The sequence below is a fragment of the Anabrus simplex genome, chromosome 1, assembly GCF_040414725.1.
Source record: "Anabrus simplex isolate iqAnaSimp1 chromosome 1, ASM4041472v1, whole genome shotgun sequence".
Taxonomy (NCBI): domain Eukaryota; kingdom Metazoa; phylum Arthropoda; class Insecta; order Orthoptera; family Tettigoniidae; genus Anabrus; species Anabrus simplex.
The window spans coordinates 1,019,642,502-1,019,666,265 of record NC_090265.1 but is presented as its reverse complement, the minus strand read 5'-3'; the positions used below and the strand labels follow the sequence as shown (position 1 = coordinate 1,019,666,265).

Sequence of the window (23,764 nt, the reverse complement as noted above, 5' to 3'; positions counted from 1 at the left end):
TCTTCTCCTGGAATGTAACACCACGTCTCCATTGGAGTTAGGTTCATCCATGAACATGAATCCTCTTCCACTGGTTCACCATTTTCCTCAAGTGTTGGGGTTTCCATCGTCACCTACATCGCGTGTTTCATCTACCATATCACCTCCTGACAAAAAATTTTAGTACATGAGGCCTACTATTATTTCAATGAAAAACCAACAACAACCACAATAGTGAGTAATGTTAAACACACCTCGAGCTGGCAGTTGGTCAAACAAATCATCATCTTGTTCCTCTTCATCAGTATCACAACCCTCTATATCGGAAACATTTCCATTCTCCAGCACCTTTAGTATTGAATCAGCTGAGAGAACTGTGAGAAAACAATACCATTTTGTCTCATATACTAATTCAGAAAAAATTAGGAAATCTCTGGAGTAATACTCACTTTATTACGATTCATGTCACCATAATGCATCCTCAACAATGGCAAAAATAGCTTTACGTCACCTCAGTAACTTGATTTAGTTATTTGCTCCATGCAGTCATATTGTCTACATTTGTACAAACCTATTTATAACATGATATACTTCAAGTAAATGTGATTTGCACACATTTCTTCTGCATAATACCAAATTTACATATTCGTAATCAACATTTTAAAAGTTTCCATAATTAAATGCAGCTCCTAAGTCGTAAAATTAGATAAAATTCAGCAACTTACTGGCTGTCTTGTGTGTAACTTCCATCATGCCTGCTTACAATATCTTCCGCTTCGTCAAGTTTCTCGCAGAGAACAGCACATCCTATAACACTGGATGGCTAGATATGTATGTACGGAGATAACATTTACGAAATTACAAGCAAGCACCATTTTTCTCCGTGAAATGCAATGGAAATCAATGTGTACAATTGGAGACATGGTAATCAAATGGGTTAAAGCATCCTTGTTGCGGACCAGTGAATGCAATTTTTGTTCATTAAGCATTTTTAAGCTACTGGTGTCTTAGTCTTTATGCTAACACAGAACATTAGCTTTAGTTATGCTGTATTTTCTTGCTGCTGCAGATTTATTCTTAATTTCCGTGTGTTTAATAACCATTAACTTAAAATTGGCATCATAATACCAATGAGAAGGCATTGAAAATTTGCCGGCTATACCTGCTCCAAGTGCTTTTGCAACACGATGATCCACCGCAAAAACATTCTTGCTATCTGTAAAACTGTTAATTTGACTAAGTGTCCGGTTAAAGTAGATGCCTTATAAGTCAGCCACTGAGTAGCCATGGCCTTTCTAAGAATTCGAAGGCTTGCATATTTTGATGCCATTCTATGGATTTAAGAAACATTTTTGTAGAGCCTAAAACAGGGACATTTAAAATAAATATACTCAAGGAATTGTCGCTTGCCCGGTCGCGCACGCTGCGAGTCTGTCTCCCCCCAAGTCGAATGTTATTCCCTCTACACTATTTCCAAAGAATTACAGAAACACTGTACAACCGGTTGCCGCGGCAAGCAATGTAGCCTATAGACCTAACAAAGGTAGGGACATTGAAGGTCTAGTTTTATGCGCGTGCGGGACGTGAAGGGAAGCAACCATGGTAGCTGCCAGTATTGTTTTTACTGTAGGTCACGAATGCAAGAAAACTGTTCATTTTTCACACGAGATTCTGAGGGGGCGGGGGAAAAAAAAAAAAGAAAAAAAAAAAAGAAAAAAAAAGAGGCCGTCTTGCAATTCGGAGAATCTTATTCTTCTAGGTTCACTGATGTCCTGGGTATCTTCTATTTTCATGTACAGTCGCACCTCGATATCTCCAATCACCTCAGGAGCTAAATTTTACGAGTTATTAAAATTTCAAGATATGAACAATACAGTTTTTGAGCATGAATAGCACATAACTGAATCATACGTATCTACGGGCTTATACCGAATACATTATTTTTAACAGCATTTAAAAATATACAAACTATTTTATGGCATCACTTTAATTTAACACTTATTATAGTAACTTTTCAGAAGACAGGATACAGTACATACAGTAGGGAAACAAAAACCATACCTCTGTTAACATCTTTGGAAAAAATCCGTTAGTCTCTTCTGTTTGTTACTGTTAACCTTTCCTCCCTTCACGCTGAAACTTCTCATCAATACCACGCAGCCGAGATTCGTAAATGGAGCTTGTCATATGCGACTTCGGGAGTTGCTTTCATACGTGACCGGTAGTTAATTCACGCCCAAGAAACATCGAGGCATCGCTGATTTTCCGATTGCTAGAAGGTTTAGTTTTCTGGTTCCCATCATATTAGATCCCAGCATCACTATAAACCTTTCTTTACTTGTTAACTCTTTCTCACAAACCACAAATGCTGTATTGCACAGTTAATGTTGCACAAAATTCAAGTTACAGAGTATTTTTTCCTTCAAGGGAGGAAATATTTGCTTCGAGAAATCGAGAAATAAATACATCTGAAGAATAGGATAAACAGCCGGGAAATTTAAGTTACTTCAAGATACTGAAAACTTGAGTAATGGAGGTTTGAGATATCAAGGTTCGACTGTATTTAATGCAATTATCTGGAGTGTGGAATACGGTAGTTATTTAGCCAGTTCAAGTTCTGTAGATGGAAAAAAAAAACAGAATGCTTGTTGGCAGGGTAGGAGAGAACCCTGACACTCCCGTCATTATAAGCCATACACTAAATAAATAATAACTTACCAATAAGTGTATCTAAATTAGATTCTTATAGAATGTACAAAAGAAAAACTCCAGGCGTGAATATATTTTCTACTTTTCCTGACTCGACTAGGTTGTCTCTCTTTTTCCCCTACTGGATTAAAATGAAAATCCACAGCCTGTTTCCAGTCATTCGACCGGGTCAGGAATGGAATGAAGCCCCCATCTAGTGGCGAGGATAGGAAATGTGCCAGCTGCCAAAGCCTGTCCCACTCCTCTGGGGCAACGATAAATGACTGACAAATGAAATGTTAATGGAGAGTATTGCTGGAATGAAAGATGACAGGGAAAACTAGAGTACCTGGAGAAAAACCTGTCACACCTCCGATTTGTCCAGCACAAATCTCACATGGAGTGACCGGGATTTGAACCACGGTATCCAGCGGTGAGAGGCCGACGCGCTGCCGCCTAGGCCACAGAGGCTTCTCCTACTGGTTTAACATTGCTAAAAAATATCAAAGGTTCTTAGCGACGAATTGACTAGGTTTTCTTAGTCCCAATTCACATACTATTTTGTAGAAAACTGTGCCTTTTCTGATCTACTTGTATACTTGCAAGTGGGCAACTACTGCATCCTCTTAGAACTGCATATTTCTTGTCTGCTTGATAGGAGAAGAATGGCCATAACAGATTAAAAAATCACTACTCTACTAAATATATGTAGTAGTGATTTCTTGGTATGTTATACAGTATTTTTACATTACAGCAACAAAAGTAGTACCTCTTGCAACTGCCAAATGCTGGTGGTCATAGCTGACAATAAAATGCAACAGAGTGAGTGACTGTACAGTGGGTTTGAAACCCACGGTTGGCAGCCCTGAATATGCTTTCCGTGGTTTCCCATTTTTACACCAAGCAAATGCTGGGACTGTACCGTAATCAAATCCATAGTCACTTTCTTTCTATCCGATAGTTGTCACATGACCTATATGTGATGGAACGACATACAAAGTAAAGCAAAATAGTATTTTTTAATTTTTTTAATGCAGGTGCTGAATATTTACAGGTTTAGTTTTGTTGGCTGGTGTCTAACAAATAAGAAGGCAAATCCCTCCAAGAAGAGTAGAGTGAAACTGATGGCTGTGCTGTGTTTCAAGCTGCAAAATCTCTTTGACAATTTATTAGGCAATCTGAGGCAATATAACAGGGAAGACGGACCAGCCTATACGAGTACATACTATGACAAGTTTGTGACCAAATGGTCAGATTTCAACAAGTTCATGTCAAAAAAAAAAAAAAAAAAATCAGTATAACAATAATACTATGGTTGAGAGACTTGGAGAGGCTGCATGTTGATATCAGTGACTTAGCTACTGGCTTTCCACTCCAATGGCTGAGGTTTAAATCCTGGTTGCTCCCAGTTTGGAAATTTCACCTGAAAATTTACAGGCATCAGGAAAGGCACTCGGCCTAAACACTGGTCAAAACCAAAACGATCCCGGGTGGCTCCAGTGACCCCAGAAATACCACTGATGAAAGTACTGTGGGTGAAAATCTAGTTCCTTGGGAAAAGTCTCTCTGCAGGCAATATTTACCATTAAAACCAAAAAGAAAATACAAAATTGAGATAGGGTTCCTCTCCAAAGTGTAAACAGCTTACATCTATGCTGCAGAAGTTTACACGGGTAAAGACACCGCAAAGTGAACCAAACAATGAAGGTGGTACCGAGACTTGTGAACGTACTTAAGGGCGTATATTGTACGTGGCATTCACACTTGATCTATGAGACTATGTAACAACTATGACACAGTACGCTGACGTGTTATACACAGAGCCATCAAGAATCATGGTGACGCAAGAAAAATAACAGGAAGACCCGGACAGTATTCCTATATGGCAAGTAAATAGAATGTCCTTAAATGCCAGTATATCTGTTTAAGTGGAGCCAGACAGCCTGCCTCCCATAGTGTCTCACTACGAGGCAATCTTTCAAAATGTTTATCATTAAAAAGTATTAGATTTAAATATATGTAGTAATATGAAGCACGCACAACAAGAAAATAAGGTGCAAAGAGTTTATGGATTATTGTAGTAATCCACCTAATCAATACAATTTATTTTAATCATGGTACGAGTTTCAGCCTATTGATATTAGGCCATCATCAGCCATAAGATCTTAAACTAATTGGCCATACATATAACAAAAATAGATAGCATAATACTTGACAAGTTCTGATACAATATTCAATATCCACAATCTTGGGGAAATAACACAGCACTTGAAAATTCTTATGAATTGTTGGTATACTTCAATAAATATAAATCACTGTCTTGATATATAAATAATTTGTTGAACACTTCTATAAAATGAAAAGCAGTTGGTGATAAATTAAGATGGAATAGATTGATGTTAAATTAGATCTTAATTGATTATGTTGCATATGCAACATAATCAACCTGTTGTCGCATTGAAACCAGATGTCCTCATGTATCCTGGAGTATTCATATGCACATATCAATGTTAACGGAGGGCATTTTGAACATTTCATGTAAGAAAGACTTTCATATGGTACGCTGGTACATTCTGTTCCTGAGTGTTTCCCATGATTAATGAATAATGATGTAGAGTTCTAGAAATTAGTTCTAACCTGCAAATAAGGCATTTTCAGATCCACATCTATACAACAAATTTTTATCTTATACTTGTGAGAAATGTATCCTGAAATTTTGCCCATACCTTATTGTTACACCCTACACAGAGGGTATGCCATTGAAATTAAGTTACGAATTATACACGAATGCCCTTTTCAAACATTCCACTGAATTTAATAAACCATATTATAACAAAGAACTTGTCATCTCAAAAAGTCCTCTAATGATAAGGCAGAGGACCATGCTCAATAGACAAGCCTGCAACATCACTGAAACACCGAGGTGAAATGTAAGCAATCACTGAAAACTAAACCTGAAATATAGTTGTCAAACCATCAACCCACAGAGGTGATCCCTTCTAACAACTACTACAAATATACTAGGTTAGCCCAGAAACTTTTGCAGCACATTTTTCTTATTCAACAATTATACACAAGAAAGAATTGTGTTTCTTCTACACTCCCTATTTTTCCACGTAATCTCCTTCCCGTTTATATGGCCTTCCTCCATCGAGACACAAGGGCATGTATGCCCTGCCAGTACCACTTCTTGTTGTGTTCATGAAGCCATTTCTTCACTGTGCGAATCACCTCTTCATCATCATGACCTTACCAGAGGAAGCAGTTTCTTTGAAGTTTTCCTTCTGTGGAGAGTCAGGATGGTGCAGTTTTATTTTGGGCACAAAATGGTGAACTCAGGTTTCATCACCCGTCACAATCCAGGACAAGTAGGCTCCCCACTCAGCTTCAAAACGTTGCAGCAAATCAGAAAAAAAAAGTTCTGAGAGTTTTGTGTTCCTCCGTAAGACAGCGCAGAACCCATCGTGAACACCTTTTTGCTTAATCAAGAGCACTGATGATTACATCTACATTTTGCTGATTGAAAGCTCCCGCACCAAATGTTCGGTCATTTTGTGTCTGTCCTCGCGAATGAGCACATCAGCACACTGCATCTTGTCAGGTATGAAAGCCGTGGGTGGCCTCTCCGACCGCTGAAAATCTTGGAGCTCTGCCGAACTGCTTTCAGATGGTATCAACCTCTGTGCCCAGCGACTAACTGTACTTCTGTGACTGATGATGCTCCATAAACTGCACATAAATGTTTGTGAATGTTTCCAACCATTTCTTGCTCCTTAGTGAGAAATCCAATGATGATACGCTGCTTGTAACATACATCACTTACAGACGCCATGTTGAACCACAGCTGCAAGTAAGTTATTTAATATAATAGAGTTCGAGGGATGTTCCACCATTCAACTATTTGTAGGAAGAAGCGGAAACTTTGCATGCAAACTCTGAAAACTTCAAAGAATTCATATCTAAAGTTTTACATTCGTTCCATTGTTGGGGGCTGAGAAAAAAAAAATTGTGCTGCATTATTTTCTGGGCCACCCTCATAAAACTGTAAAATCGCTTCACATATATTATCATACAGGAATAGTAAGAGGGACGACAATTACTAAGCTTCATTCTAAACCCCACTGTAGTCATCGAAGCACTGGGATTACTAAATACAAAATAATCACTTAATTGATTATTTCATTTTACTATATTAGATTATTCATTCAAAAACTCCTTTCGAAATAACTGCATGAAAACTGATCCAAATTGGCATCAACTCATCAATCTTCTTACAGGAAGTGTGTGGGGTGGAGGATCGGTCTCTGATAAGCCTAGAAGTAGAAAGCTCAGTCAAGCTAGCGTTGCTGGAACAGCCCGACGTACTTAACACGCACCGTATGAAAAAACTTGATCATTTCTTCCAACAAATGTTTCAACGGGGTTAATAACACCCACCTGACCGTCTTTTGGATCTAATTGATTACCGCACCAATATAATTACTGACATCCGCTAGCTTTGACACAACATTTTATCATTAGCAATGCCTCCACAAGAAGTTCCATTTTCTCTTCTACGACTTTCAGATATATCAACCATACACATTTTAACATATTTGTTACGTTCACACTTCTGATTTAAATAACTGACAGTGATTTTACAATCTTGGACTCATGCTATGGGAGTGGAACAAACATCCCCCTTTGATGATTGTGCTTACACTCAAGGCCGTCACAGTCTTGATATATAAGAAGAGGATCCATTTTGGTTTTAAACGCTCAAATATTCATGATTAACCAAGTTTTAATCTTCAAAAACTGTTAATTCACAGTTTTTTTTAAACACACTTTGGTGCAATATCGTTATTTTAGACATTATAGTATAATATTTTATGAAATCATTGTCCAACATTTTACTCTATAGTTTATAAGATTGGAAAGATTCCATATCCATTAATTTTTAAGATTGATATAAGCTGATGATGCCCATAAAAAAGGGTTAAACATGTACCATTGACTTTTATGTATTATGTATAAATTTTAACCACATGAAATAGTGGATTATATTGTATTGTATTGAACAGGTGGACCTAATAAATATTAGAATAATATTTGAGATATACGTCAACTTCAATACGGAACCAAAATGAGAATAGTTACTTGTAACTATGATAAGCCTTTTGAAAAGAATATTAACTCATGCTCCACATGTGTCAATGAGCCAAGCAGTGAGATGCCATTATTTAAAATGCATAGGTTGATATATTGTATCATGCACCTATGCGACTAGGCAAAGTGCAATGCTAGTGTTGACTACTTGGCTCACCAAATTTATCAAATCAAAAATTAAAATTTGCCACTATTTTCTCCAAATGGCAAAATTGGTTTTTGCTACAGCAAGTTAACACACAAACACAGTTCACATTCTAACAATAGTTCAACACAGTGTGGTATATCTTATAACACTCGTCTACATGCAGTGCCACCTTACACTTATCATATTCATAACGGCATTCACCCCTATTTTTTCCCTGGGGAGTTTTTCCTCTGCAGTCATAGCAGACCTTGTACCTTATAGATGGAGATGCCTTGCTTGCTGTTATTTTGACAGGGAAGTGAATGCAATGTTTTCCTTGTAACCTTCCTGGTGAATTTCCTGTACTGGGCCAGCCTCTGGTTGGATAATCAGGCAGAACACCACCCTCCAAAATTTACTCTGCAACATCAACCCTGAAAGTGGAAAAGCTGGGCCTCTTTTTTCCAGGATTCAGCATTTGATGAATGACGCTAGCATTTTGCATTGCCATGTTGAACACATGAAAGTGTATTTTCTTATACCCTTTGATATATCATCTAAGGGGGTATGATGCAAGGCGTTGGTCATGTGAATCAACACCACTCATTCCAGAATTGTAGTCCACAACCATGTTTGGTTTCAGAACAAGTTTGCCCCTTTTGTTTCTAGTTTCCACAAAATTAGTCTGATGCATTGTTGATAGAAGATGTACATTCTTTTTATCCACCTATTTTGTGGCAAGGATGCCATTTGCTGAGGCAAAAGTCAGTTCTCCTTTCTTGATGTTCATTGCTGCAAAATGGGGTGGTATGAATTTCCGGTTTGGGCATACAATTACAATGACATTGATATTTTTCATTATCAGGTCCCTGAAAAAAGTAGGTGAACTATACCAATAGCCCATATATAAATAGTCCTGCATGATCCTAGTAATTCATCATACAATTCAAGAACAATTGCCTCACTACACAGTGGTCTTCTGGCATCACCTGTCCCATCTACATACTGAGGCTCTTTTCCAACATATACAAAACTTCCAGCATCAGCTAGTGTCAGAGCAGCAGACTTTATAGAATTTTATACTGAAACATGCTATTTTTGAAGGGTTGAATTGAACCGAGTGCCAAAACGCCCCCTGAACTTCAGACTTTCATCAGTACTTATGCCTTTTCCAGGCACATACACTTTCTGAAACTCGTCTAACAAACCTTTTGACACATTAGCATTAGTTTCATTCTTTACAAGTTCTCAGAATTTGTCAGTCAAAAACTCACCTAGCACCTCTGCCTTCCCTGGATTCTCCCCTAATCTTCTTGCTACCACAGAGTTCAGTTCTCCATCTTTAATGCACCGCATATTATTTGGTACGTTCCAGTCTTCTAGGTTATGCACATGCCCACCTGCGTCCCTGCCTTCATTTTCTTCAATAATGTCATCTAATTCTTCGGAACTACTAATGCTAACGTCACTCGAAGGTAATTTAGTATCACTTTCATCCGAAAAACCGTCACTGATATAGCTTTTCTCCAAAAAACGTAATATTCTAGCTTCATCCGACTCGGCCATGATGTTGACTTTACCTTCACTAAAGCTTTACGCGGCAATTTACTCGATCATATTAAACTCTCTGGCGGTGAAATACATAGCTGCAGGGCAAAGATAGCTGAAATACGATTACCAACATCTCGTAGACATGTTGGGATTGCAAAGAAATATTGATAGGTATCCCTGGGAAACCTCAACAAAGCAATAAAGAGAGTGGACGTAAATTTCTGCAGACTATTACGGAATTATCCGTCATTGCCAGGCAATGGGTTAAAATGATGCAAGATTGCTAGAGTTAGGATCACTGATGATATTTTGTGATAGTGGTTCTTTTCCAGTCAAGAACCCGTGTAAACGACCAGCACAAATCAGTAAGAGTTGAAAACAATGAAGGTGGTGGTGGTGGTGATACTGTTTTGGAGGAAGTAAACCTTGGCAACCATATTCTATTAGTACTAATTACAGGGGAAAAAAAACAACACATGAAGATATTGGCCAAAGAAAGACAAGAGCCAAGAAGGGTGTGAAAATGAAAGAATCTCTTGGCCTTGGAAACATAATACTCTCGGGGTTGGAAAAGAACAAGAGTTGACTAAGGAAGGTCGGCTAGGACAAGGGAATGTAAGGCACAAGTAAATGGATGCAATGCCTGGATTCTGCTAAGGGCCCCACGGTCGCCAACCCATGCTTGCTCAATCAATCAATCAATCAATCAATCAATCAATCAATCAATCAATCACCACTGATATACTTTTATGGCTGTTACCCAGGTGGCAGATTGTTTATCAGTTGTTTACCTAATCTTTCTTCAATTAATTAAGAGCCCCCGGGGCCTCTTTTAGTCACCTCTTTTGATAGGCAGGCGATGCTGTGGATACTAATTTACCACCCCAATCCACAGGAGAAAATAATCGTTGCAGAATGAGAGAGAGAGCTGAATAATTCCTCTTCGTCTTTATGATGAGGTGCTAGGGACCACACGTCAATTTCAATTCATCCTTCCCTGTTGTTTCCTCTTTTGTTCTTCGCAGTATTCCTTCATCATTGCATGATGTTTTAGTCTTCTCTCCTCAGACCATTTTGGACCAGGTTTCCTTTTCATTCTTCCTTAGAATCCTTCCATTCTTAAAACTTTCGTTTTAAAATTCCCCCTCTCTCTCTCTCTCTCTCTCTCTCTCTATATATATATATATATATATAACGTACTCTTCCCTTATCTTATTTCTTTTTAAATCTTTCTTGACCTCTTGTACCTGGCTCATTGTGTACTTTTTCTCCCAAAGGTACTTGAATTTCTGTTTTGTCAATCTGTTTCATTCATTCTATAGATATGTCCAAAAAATAACTATCTCCTTTTTCTTTTTGTTTCTGTAACATTTTCTATGTTCTGGTATATTTCCTTGTTACTTCTTGTTTTCTATTGTTCTGTTGTTTTCATTGGTCCTAAGATTTTTCTCACCATTCTTCTTTCTAGTACTTCCAGTTTATCTGAACCATAGTTCAAAACTAGACAGTCACTTGCGTAAAGACATTCTGGTTTCACCACTGTATTGTAATGCTTTAAGATTTTTAGATAAGCATTTCTTTACAAGTTATCGTGCTTATTATGGTACATATTGAGAGCTGCGTGTTATGTCGACAACTAGAGCGTGAAGTATTAGTATTAAATTCAGCGCAACGCAAGTGTGTATATTATATCTCCTTCAATTAACCAGCCCAGACTCAGGTGGGTAGGTTGTCAGAGACGTGTTGTTCATTAGTTATTTAAAAAAATTGTAAAACAAGAAATTATCTTTGAATTATTCTCCAAGACTCAAACACGCTTACAGATACTTGAAGTGTGCCTTACACTATGATTTCAGTGCATTTTATTGGTACGTTATTTTCTGTTTCGACATTGGTTGTTCCCCCTCCTGTTCCTTCCCCTTACACTCTCAAGCATAGTTTAAGTGGCTGGTTGTGTCCAGCAATTGAAGATCGTAATTATTTTTCACTTGATCAAAGCATCAACTTAGGGGTTCCTTTTGACCCGAGGCTGCTGGGCTGCAAGCATCGGGGTGTATGTCGTATGTGTATGTTGAGTGAAAGGTTAATGCTTGTGGCAGCGAATGGGCATGTAATTGGTTAAGAGTTGTGCTTCCCTGTGTACTGGGCTCGTAGCCCAGGTACCTACAGGCCAGCTGAAAGATTTTTTTTGTTTTTTGTTTTTGTAATTTGTATTACTTTTAGTAAAAGATATTCTGTTCTGTTGTACTGAATCATGCGAGGCCAATAGAGATTTACTGGTTTACTGTTGTAAGGTGCTTCAGTTACGTTTTTGTGAATATTTTGTTACCCGGTACTTTGCTACCTTAGAATAAACGACAGATGAATTTACAAATGGGAAACTCCCTAACCTCGGTTCACCTTGCTTTGCCTTTGGGTACGTTCCTTTTTCCTAGGCCCTAATGCTAGTACATTTTCAAATTTAACACCACCCACTTTATTGAAACAACTATGCCCTGAACGAACGACGGCATTACAACAAGGGTTAACTGATAATAATGTTATTGGCTTTACATCCCACTAACTTCTTTTATGGTTTTCAGAGCTGCCGAGGTACCAGAATTTAGTCACACAGGAGTTCTTTAACGTGCCAGTAAATCTACCGACATGAAGCAGATGTATTTGAGCACCTTCAAATACCTCCGGATTGAGCCAGGATCAAACCTGCCAAGTTAGGGCCAGAAGGCCAGCGCCTCAACAGTCTGAGCCACTCAGCCCAGCAGGGGTAACTGAACTGGTATTATTTTGTAAATTACTTCTTCAAACAAAACATATTGACTGTTTAGAAGACACCATCCTCCCACTTTCTTTCAAGAACAATAAATCTTCAAACAGTTATAATGTTGTTCATACAGAAATCAGGACACTGAAAGGTTACAAATCATGAAGAACACTATACAACCATGTTGCATAAGGCAGCCCATAAAAACACTAAAGCAGAGTCCAGAAGATTTCTAACATAAAAGAAAATTTACTCAAGAAAAGGAAAAACTTACCAAGCTGATATGTCAACGTGTTAACATGCGACCAGTCAATAGACAGTTCAGTTCAAGCAATACCTTTGAATAATACATGGAAAGGAATACATCAAACAAGGATGAAACAAAAGAACGTGCAAAATCAAATTTCGTTAAAAGAGGGGTAAGGCAAAGGATATACATCTGAAAAGCAAATGAGAAAGGTTTCAAACCACATATTCTAATCAATTTTGCGTTCTGAATTTTTTTATATCAATGCTATAAATACAAAATAGTATAAACTTATTTCAAGACATTAATAGGTTGATTCATAAAATTTGAAAGTAATAAAAAAAGATCATGCACATAACTGGAAACATTCATGCAAACAGATTAACACAATGAATTGTAGCTCACTCACCCAGAAGGTACCAAGTTTCTACCCAATATATCAGAACTATACTAGAAACTAAATAAATAGACTACTCACCCCGATCCACACTAGATACATCTTGGCTGTCCATAACAGTGTCTTCCTCATCTGTCATGCGTCGCCGTTCATCCCGACGATGATCTCTGCGAACGGACTGCCGGGGTTGATTCTGGCGAGGTGCTGTTTGATACTGGTGTTGACGAGGAGGCAAGTCTCTTACACGTTCATCAGCAGTATCAGGTGTTGCATGTCTGGAGCCTAGACAAACATATGTAATAGCTTAAAAATGTACCAATGCAAATAGTACATAAATGTTAGAAAGACATGAAATAGGCTTTTGGGCTTATGCTGTGTCAAGAAAATAAGGTGAAATTCTTTACGTTTCAGTGAAAACTGAAGCTGACGGAACCAGGCGTTTTATTCCAGGCTTGTGTCAATGTCATACCTTCCTATGGGCGTAAGCCTGTTATGTGACCCTCTCAGACTGATTCTGGTGGTTCCGTCAGCTTCCGCTTCGAACGCTAGCGCTGTACAACGTCCAGGGAGCTTTCTGGTGACGAATGAATATACCATTTCCACTGCTATTAGGTAACATCTAAATTCAAAACTTATTGTTTTAGAAGTCTTTCTCGTGGACAGTTGAGATTTTCTTCTCATGACGCACAGCAAAGTTTTCTGCGAAACGTAAAGAATTTCACCTTATTTTCCTGACACGGCACAAGCCCAAAAGCCTATATCATGTCTATAATTACGGGCCGTGAAAGCATCAATGGCAACAATGTTAGGAAATATCATTCTGTTCTCCAAAGTTCATTCAGGACAACAACAAAAAATTAGTTTAAGTCTAAAGACATGCAAGAGAAGAATACCGTTAAACAAGAATGGTTTCCAAAGAACTGGTATGCCAATTTCCACTGCAGTAACCAACATTATGTAAAAATGATGTTGAAGGATGTGTATTTTCTAAGGATCCTATTTCCAGTGCAGCAGGTTAAAAGCAGCTACGACTTGGGGACTGTACAGGAAAGGGAAACTAATTCCAAAAAGACAATAACTTCATAATTATACAATTTTCCTTTCTTACGATTAAATTATTGCTGGGAGGTGACTGGGTTACTCTTCGATGTGCGATGATCTGGTACAAAATTTTCAGTTAATTTTTCCTCCATTTTGGTATTACTGTTTCATTTTTAAAAGATATTTGTTTAGATGTTTTACGTAATTCATTGTCAATGGTAAAACACCATTTATATGGTATATGTAAAGAAAAATGTTTTCATGATAGGGGATAGCTGTACAATGAAGAAATTTCAAAATTAAAAAATATGTAAGCTCATTTTATCCGAAGGTAAATAGTGCAAAAATTACTATCTATTTGATGCTGTTACTGAACGGTACCCCTTGTTTAGGCCTATATGCTATATGTGGAATTATACATAGTAAGGAAATCGAGACACTACATATCAAACAGAAGTATGAACTAATACGCTACCGGTACATTATTGCTGTACTTAACAAAAGTGACATTCAAACATATTTCATCATAGGAGACATATGAGGAAAGGATAATGCTACGGTCAAGAATGAAAGGGAAAAAACAAATGCAGGAAAAGATGAAGAGGAAATTATAAAGGCAGGTGGGACTTGGAGATTACTAGAAAGTTTCTGGAAAGAGACATGCTCCAAAAAATGCATGTGAAAGGAGGCTATATCAAATATTTTCTCAAGATGGTAAGATGATATATAAATTATAGAAGAATAACTATTGTATTCTACTTTTCCAAAAGATTGGAAACGTCAAGAGGAATCACAGAAATAGTGCAGATGCAAATGCAGGTTGAACCAGTTTGAAAAATTACCGACTGCATGTGTGTCGAGCAGTATGCAAAATGTGCATACAAAGGTATGAGAATGAGCCGACTGTTACTTGCAGTCCAAAATCTCACATGCTTAGATAAGGATATAAACCATGACCACCTTGGCCTACCATGCCCACTATGAAAGAAGGTAAGAGGAGTAACAAAAATCACAGACAATTATCTCAATAGTAGTGGTGAGCCTGCAGGACTACAGAAGTAAATTAATGGAAAATTCAAGACTGGATGGTTTTAAAAATGTGTACCAGAAGTCAAGTGGGGAGGTGAAATGAAGATGTGTAGAAATAAATGAAGGTCAAAATGTGAATTTAAATATTGGATCTGATGCAGTTAGGACATGTTAATGTGATGTGATGCCAAAACAAGTACCGAAACGGCAAATAAAACGAAAAAGAGGTCGAGGAAAATCCACCTAAGACTTGATTCATGGCCCAAGACAATGTTTCCTTGACTGGAATATAGTAATGGATGAGGAATAATTCAAAGGGGTAAAAGAGGAATCGTATCTGAACCAATTTCACTCCAGTTCGGTAGATGGAAATAGTAACTACCACACACGAATACTTCTTTTTACCCAATACTCCTTTTCAAAACTGCAGGTTATCACAGTTCCAGTGGAATGCCACTTCGAACACAACAGTAATAAAGAATTCATTTACAATGGAATGCCACTTCGAACATAAAGGGAACAAAGAATTCAAGAAAAGATTTAAAAACATCAATTATGTTCATTTAGGAAAAATCTGCAAATAGATCATTTTAGTATAAGATCATAAGCACCATAAATGTTGCAACTGAATATCCAGATCCCACTGTACTAGAAAGAATCTGAAGGTGCTTTACAATTTGGTCGTAAGACTGCTCAGTAGGCGACTAGCCTGGAGACCAGATAAACAGCTATTACTATACAGTAAGTAGTTCAACTTAATTTAATATACTGTAGCATTGACAGCAAACTTTGCAAGCTTACTTAGGGACTGCAGATCTTGAGTTGCACAGTTAGTCTCCCATTGACCTTCTGTTTCAACGATAGAGGATTTGATCGCAGCTGATAATGGTGTCATGCAAGGGGTACTGAGATAGGTCGATAGTTTCCTGGGTTGGACCTATCATTCTGTTTGTGTATAGGAACCACTCTAGAGATTTTTTAAATTAATCAGGGACAATGCCTTTTGCCAAAGAGCAGTTGATAAATTCAGATATTGCATTATGTCAAATAACAACTCAAGGCAACCCCAATACACAACCTTCTGTTTAGACTGTGGTGAGACAGTGCTACTCGGAAATGGTGCCGTTTGTTAAAACAAAAAACACTTGGCTTTTTTTAAAAACTGTAATGAAATGCGTGCGTTTCATCACACCTGAAATAGGCCATTAAGTGTTTAATTTAGTAGTTTTATTTTATTTTTAAAAGACACGTGACAGTTTCTTTTAGTGTAAGGCAGTCTTCCTGTTTTTTAAACTACTGTGGTATTGTCTATCCCGTCCACTTCAAATCCCAAGACTGCTGTAATTACTTCACTAACAAGTATAGTGAGCTAGAAGAAAATGTATATGGCTTTAAAAAGAGAATATTTGCAGGTATTGTAGATGGCCACTGTATCATGATTCCATTGATATCATTTGTGCCAGACAAAATAACAGGTCTAGACCTATGCCAGATCTTTGCTCACAGCATTAGCTCAAAGTTCTGTGAAATATTTTCCTGGAATTTTGTCCTACAGAAGTTCCTTTACTTTCTAGAAATTAACAATATGGATTTGCTGAATTATCTAAAATCTTAGAAACTGTTGCCAAAGTAAGGCTTATTTTGTTACCTCGAAAAATGCAATTATTTTTCTAGACTTCAATATGGTTTAAGAAAAAAGGCTGGGGTGAATCTTGCCGTAATGAATATTATAACTGAGCTTCACAATTATATTGATAAAGGTTACAAGACTGCTGGGTTGTTCATTGATTTAAAAAAAGCTTTTGATACTGTTAGCCATGAATCCAAACTGGAAAACACAGGTGAGAGAGGTCTCTCATTATAATGGTTTAAGGATTTCTTATCAAACTGACAGCAATATGTTCAGATTGGCATGAATAAAAGTGAACTACAAAAGATCTCCTTTGGTGGACCACAAGTTTCCATATTAGGTCCAATTTTTTTTCTCATATATATTAATGACCAGCATGACTGTCATATCTTAGATGAATGGCTGAGAAAAAAATCTCCGTAACAGCCAATTACCCCAAAACTCTCTGTATGATGTCCCATAAATCACAAAATGACCTAAATGCAACTACAAATATATTATTTGCCACGTAGAAGTTGCAATGGGTTAAAGAAGTTAAATATCTTTGACTAATAATTGATAGTGCTCTCCTCGACACCCCATATATTTAACTTAAAAAATAAAATCTCAGTCTTGGCTGATATCATTGGCAAGATTAAGTACCAACTAACAATTGACACTCTTTGTCTACTTTATTTCACAATGATACAATCTTGACTTTCTTACTTGTGTTTCATTTGGGGCAAAGCAACCCAAAATAACTTAAACACTTTGGAGGTCTTACAAAAAAAGGGTTATTAGATTTATGTACGGATTCCAACACCTATATTCTCGAAATAAAATGTACTCTGAAACCAATATATTACCACTTAAGAAATTAATCTCATTAAATGCATAATTTCTTATTCATAAAGTCTTGCACAATAAAATGTTCACCAACTCTGAATTTCCTAGTCACTAATATCCAATCATATAAGACAAGGCAAAAAAAAAAATTACAAGTTTTTCAAAATTATACACGGTTTGGCACTAAGGGAGTGCAACACTTACTAATATCCCACGTAGTAAGGAAAATAATAGTAATCCACCAGCGATAAAAATTCATATAACCACATTTCAGCTGAGAATTGTAGTATAAATACACTATATTTAGACAGTACTGTATCTAATTGTAGTTTAGAATTGTGTAATTCTTGTGTATTCCTTTTGGTATTCAGTAATTAACAGCAGTTTTTATCCTGTTAAGGTGTTGTAGGATGAAATTTGAGTACGACTAAGTAGTATTGTAGTGTAGTCGTATAATAGTTACCTTATTGTCGTGTGATTTTTGAGCACTATCCCAGACAACATATTCCACCCTTCATTTATTTCTTGCAAATAAGTTATTTTACTTCTCCTTTTCTTTACATTTTTTCCATAAAGAATGGCCAAGGAGTGCAAGTCTAGGAACAGTGGGTGTGGCGAGGCATTGAGGGGAATGAGGGAGGAGTTGGAGAGTTTGAGGGAGATAATTAGGATTCTCACAGAAGACAGGAAGGAGGATAGGACTCCCTCAAACAATGTACAGGTTACAATAGGTGTACAGGAGGGAGGGGAAGGAAAGGGGGAGTTGTAGAAGACAGGTGAACTAATGTTCTGAGGGGAAGGAGACTGCAGGCTAAGGGCGCTATTCAGAATCAGAATTCAGGACAGGTGTCTGTGCGAAATCAGTATGAGTCACTCCAGGCAGAACAACAGAGGGAAGATGAGGAACAGGGAACTGTTGCTGAAATGTGTGGAAGTACGAGGAAGGGAAAAGGTAGGAAAGGGAAATGTAGAGTAGAGGATAGGAAAAGACAGAAGTAACAGGGTCATGGGAGGGAGAAAAGCGAGGAGGAAGTAGCATCTGCAGCCATCAGGGAAGATAGGGCAGACCAGGAGGGGAGGGGATCAAATGAGGTGGGCAGGGTTGAGGCTCTGGTCATGGGAGATTCCATTGTTAGACATGTGGGGAAAGTGTGTGGAGGAAAGGGAACCAGCGTAGAGTGTTATCCAGGAATTAGGTTGAGGCAGATGTTGAGGAAAGTAAAAGAGAGGCAGGAGGGGAAGGATAAGGTAGTACTGTTTCACGTTGGTACCAACAACGTTAAGGCAAGCTGATACAAGTACCAACATAGTTGGAGATGTGTGGGATCTGGTAAATGCAGCACGGGTGATGTTTAAGGAAGCGGAGATTATCAGTGGAATACTGTGTAGGACAGATACTAAGTGGAGGCTGACTGGGGATTTAACTGAGACTATGGAGAGGGTATGTGACAAACTGGGAGTGAAATTTCTAGATTCTAATGGGTGGGTAGGAGATAAGGATCTGCGCTCAGATGGCCTTCACTTAAACCACAGTGGTACGTATAAGTTAGGAAATTTGTTTGGAAGGGTAATAGGGAGGTACATTCAGGGAAATGGGGTGGCCTAGGGAGAGGTGATAAGGGAACAGAGAACTGAAAATCAAGTAGGGATGACATAAAAATGTTAGTGTTGAACTGTAGAAATATTGTACAGAAAGGAATAGAATTAAGTAATTTAATAGATATATATTTACCAGATATTGTAATAGGAGTTGAATCATGGCTGAGAAATGATATAATGGATGCAGAAATTTTCTCATGGAATGGGAGTGTGTATCGTAGAGATAGGATAGGAATGGTGGGAGGGGGGAGTATTCATTCTGGTTAAAGGAGAATATGTAAGCTAGAAAGAGTTAAAGATGACACACATGAAATTCTAGGTGTAAGGCTCATTTCTAAAGGTAATAGGAAAGATATCTTAGGAGAGTACAGACCGGGAAAGGGTAGCGCTGACATGGATTCAGAAGTATTTGATAAGATAATCAGCTATGTGGGAAACAACATTGAAAGGACTATAACTGTAACAGGAGGCCTGAATTTACCAGATATCAATTGGGAAGGAAATGCAAACGACAGGAAGCAAGACCAACAAATGGCAAATAAGTTAATATGGGAAGGACAGCTGATTCGGAAAGTGATGGAACCAACTAGAGGGAAAACTATCCTGGATGTGGTGCTGGTAAAACCAGATGAGCTCTATAGAGAAACCGAAGTAATAGATAGCATTATTGATCATGAAGCTGTTTTTGTCGTAGTTAAAAATACATGTGATAGAAAGGAAGGTCTTAAAAGTAGGAGTATTAGGCAGTACCATATAGCTGATAAAGCAGGCATAAGGCAGTTTCTAAAAAGTAACTATGATCGGTGGAAAATGGTAAATAAAAATGTAAACAGACTCTGGGATGGGTTTAAAGCAATTGTTGAGGAATGTGAAAACAGATTTGTACCTTTAAAGGTGGTAGGGAATGGTAACGACCCACCTTATTATAATCAAGAAATAAAGAGACTAAGATGGAGGTGCAGACTGGAAACTAATAGAGTTAGAAATGACTGTGGAAACAAGAAGAAATTGAAGGAACTTGCTAGGAAATTGAATCTAGTAAAGAAGTCAGCTAAGGATAACATGATGGCAAGCATAATTGGTGGCCATACAAATTTTAGTGAAAATTGGATGAGTATGTATAGGTACTTCAAGGCAGAAACAGGTTCAAAGAAGGTTATTCCAGGAATCATCAATGAACAAGGGGAGTGTGTATGCGAGGATCTTCAAAAGGCAGAAGTATTCAGTCAGCAGTATGTAAAGATTGTTGGTTACAAGGATAATGTCCAGATAGAGGAGGTGACTAATACTAAAGTAGTATTAAAATTTACCAATGACAACAATGACATTTTCAGTAAGATACAAAAGTTGAAAAATAGAAAAGCTACTGGAATTGGTAAAATTTCTGGGGACATATTAAAGACAATGGGTTGGGATATAGTACCATATCTGAAGTACTTATTTGATTATTGTTTAGTCGAAGGAGCTATACCAAATGAATGGAGAATTGCTATAGTAGCCCCTGGGTACAAAGGAAAGGGTGATAGGCATAAAGCTGAAAATTACAGGCCAGTAAGTTTGACATGCATTGTATGTAAGCTTTGGGAAGGCATCCTTCTGATTATGTGACCTTGCGGCAGTGAGGAAGCTTGCGTGTCGCAATGAAACAGGCAGCTGAGCCTCAGGTGCAACTCGGATGGGTATCTGTTGAGAGACCAGACTAAAGAATGGTTCATCAAAAGGGGGGTAACAGCCTTTCGGAAGTTGCGAGGGTGGCAGTCTAGATGATTGAATGATATGGCCTAGTAATAATACTCAACATGGCTTGATGCGTTGATACTGCAACACGGCTGAAAGGGAAACTACAGCTGTAACTAATTCCCGAGGACATGCCGCTCTCCTGTATGAATTATGTAATGATGATGGCTTCCTCCCGAATAAATATTCTGGAGGTAAACTAGTGACCCATTCGGATATCCGGGTGGGGACTATACGGGAGGGGGGATCATCAGGAAGATGGATACTGACATTCTGCGAGTCGGAGCGTGGAATGTTAGAAGTTGGAATCATTGTGGTAGGTTAGAGAATCTGAAAAGGCAGATGGATAGACTAAAGTTAGATGCAGTTAGTATAAGTGATGTACGTTGGTAGGAAGAACAGGATTTTTGGTCAGGCGACTACAGAATTATCAACACAAAATCAAACAGGGGAAATGCACGAGTTGGTTAAATAATGAATACAAAAATAGGGCAGCGGGTAAGCTACTATGACCAGCATAGTAAAAGAATTATTGTCGTCAAGATAAGACACCAAACCAATGCCCACCTCAATAGTGCAGGTCTATATGCCTACTAGTTCAGCGTATGATGAGGAAATCGAAGGAATATATGAAGAAATAGAAGATTTAATACAATATATAAAAGGTGATAAGATTCTAATCTTGATGGAAGACTGGAATGCAGTGGTAGGCCAAGGAAGAGAAGGTTATATAGTAGGAGAATTCGGATTGGGACAAAGGAACGAAAGAGGAAGTCCGCTGGTTGAATTCTGCACTGATCATAATTTACTCCTTGCTAATACTTGGTTCAAACATCACAAACGACGACAGTATATGTGGATGAGACCCAGAGACAGTGGAAGATATCAAATAGACTTCATTATTAGGCAGAGATTCAGAAATCAGGTGTTGGATTGCAAAACTTTCGCAGAAGCAGACGTGGACTCTGACCTCAACTTGTTAGTCATGAAATGCCATCTGAAGTTCAAGAAATTGAAGAAAGGAAAGAATGCAAAAAGATGAAAGAAAATAGTGTGAGGGATTGTTTCAAGGAACATGTTGCACATGGACTAAATGAAAAAGCTGAAGGAAACATTATAGAGGAAGAGCAGATAGTCATGAAAAATGAAGTCAGTAGGGCTGCTGAAGAAATGTTAGGAAGGAAGAAAAGATCAACTAAGGACAAGTGGATAACTCAGGAGATACTAGACCTGATTGATGAAAGACGAAAAATACAAGAATCCTAGAAATGAAGAGGGCAGAAAAGAATACAGGCGATTAAAGAATGAAGTCGATAGAAAGCACAAGGTAGCTAAGGAAGAATGGCTGAAGGAGAAGTGCAACGACGTCGAAGGCCGTATGGTAATAGGAAAGATAGATGCTGTATACAGGAAAATCAAGGAAACCTTTGGAGAAAGGAAATCTAGGTGTACGAATATTAAGAGCTCACATGGCAAGCCACTTCTAGGGAAAGAAGACAAAGCAGAAAGTTGGCAGGAACATATCCAACAGCTGTATCAAGGTAAAGATGTAGATGATTTGGTTCTTAAACAAGAAGAGGCTGTTGATGATGATGAAATGGGAGACCCAATTTTGAGGTCAGAGTTTGACAGAGCTGTGAGAGACCTAAACAGGAACAAGGCATCTGGAATGATGACATTTCCTATGAATTACTGACTGCCTTTGGAGAAACCATCATGGCAAGGTTATTCCATTTAGGGGGAAGATGTACGAGACAGGAGAAGTGCCATCCGATCTTGGACAAAATGTTGTTATACCTATTCCCAAGAAAGCCGGTGCTGACAAGTGAGAAAACTACCGAACCAATACTTGAGTATCTCATGCCTGCAAAATTTCAACATGTATTATTTACAAAAGAATGGAAAGACAAGTTGAAGCCGAGTTGGTAGAAGATCAATTTGGCTTCAAAAGAAATGTAGGAACAAGTGAAGTAATGCAGACTTTATGTCTGATCTTAGAGGATCGAATTAAGAAGGATAAGCCCATGTACATGGCATTCGTAGATCTAGAAAGGAATTGGATAATGTAGATTGCATCAAGCTATTTAAGATTCTGAAGGCGATTGGGATCAGGTACCAAGAATGAAGAATTATCTACAATCTGTATAAAAATCAGTCTGCAGTGATAAGAATGGAGGGCTTTGAAAAAGAAGCAGCAATCCAGAAAGGAGTGAGGCAAGGCTGCAGTTTGTCCCCCCTCCTTTCAATGTTAACATAGAACAGGCTATAAAGGAAATCAAAGAGGAATTTGGAAAGGGAATCACAGTCCAAGCAGAGGAAATCAAAACCTTGAGATTTGCCGATGATATTATTTTATCTGAGACTGCAGAAGATCTTGAGAAGTTGCTGAATGGTATGGACGAAGTCTTGGGTAAGGAGTACAAGATGAAAATTAAGTCCAAAACAAAAGTAATGGAGTGCAGTCCAACGAAGGTAGGTAATGCAGGAAATATTTGATTAGGAAATGAAGTCTTAAAGGAAGTAGATGAATACTGTTACTTGGATAGTAAAATAACTAACGATGGCAGAAGTAAGGAGGACATATAATGCAGACTAGCACAAGCGAGGAAGAGCATTCATGGGAAAAGAAATTTGCTCACTTCAAACACTTATACAGGGATTAGAAGGATGTTTCTGAAGACTTACATCTGGAGCATGGCATTGTATGGAAGTGAAACATGGACGATAACTAAAACAGAAAGAAAGAGAATAGAAGCTTTTGAAATGTGGTGTTACAGAAGAACGCTGAAGGTGAGATGGATAGATCGAATCACAAATGAAGAGATACTGAATCAAATTGGTGATAGATGGATTTGGCTAAATTTGATGAGAAGAAGAAATACAATGATAGGACACATCTTAAGACACCCAGGACTTGTTCAGTTTGTTTCTGAAGGAAGTGTAGGTGGTAAGAACGGTAGGGGTAGACCAAGATATGAATGTGACAAGCAGATTAGAGCAGATGC

The 23,764-nt window shown here is 38.0% G+C and overlaps 1 protein-coding gene across 2 annotated transcripts in view; it reads right to left on the bottom strand.

The window, feature by feature from the left end:
• The window catches only part of Fmr1 (synaptic functional regulator FMR1), a 604,856-nt gene that overhangs the window by 142,168 nt on the left and 438,924 nt on the right, over window positions 1–23,764 (bottom strand). For both annotated transcript variants that reach the window (XM_067136974.2, XM_067136973.2), the window contains one exon: window positions 12,980–13,180. In XM_067136974.2, the coding sequence (XP_066993075.1) occupies window positions 12,980–13,180 (201 nt within the window). The remainder of the gene's footprint in view (window positions 1–12,979; window positions 13,181–23,764) is intronic.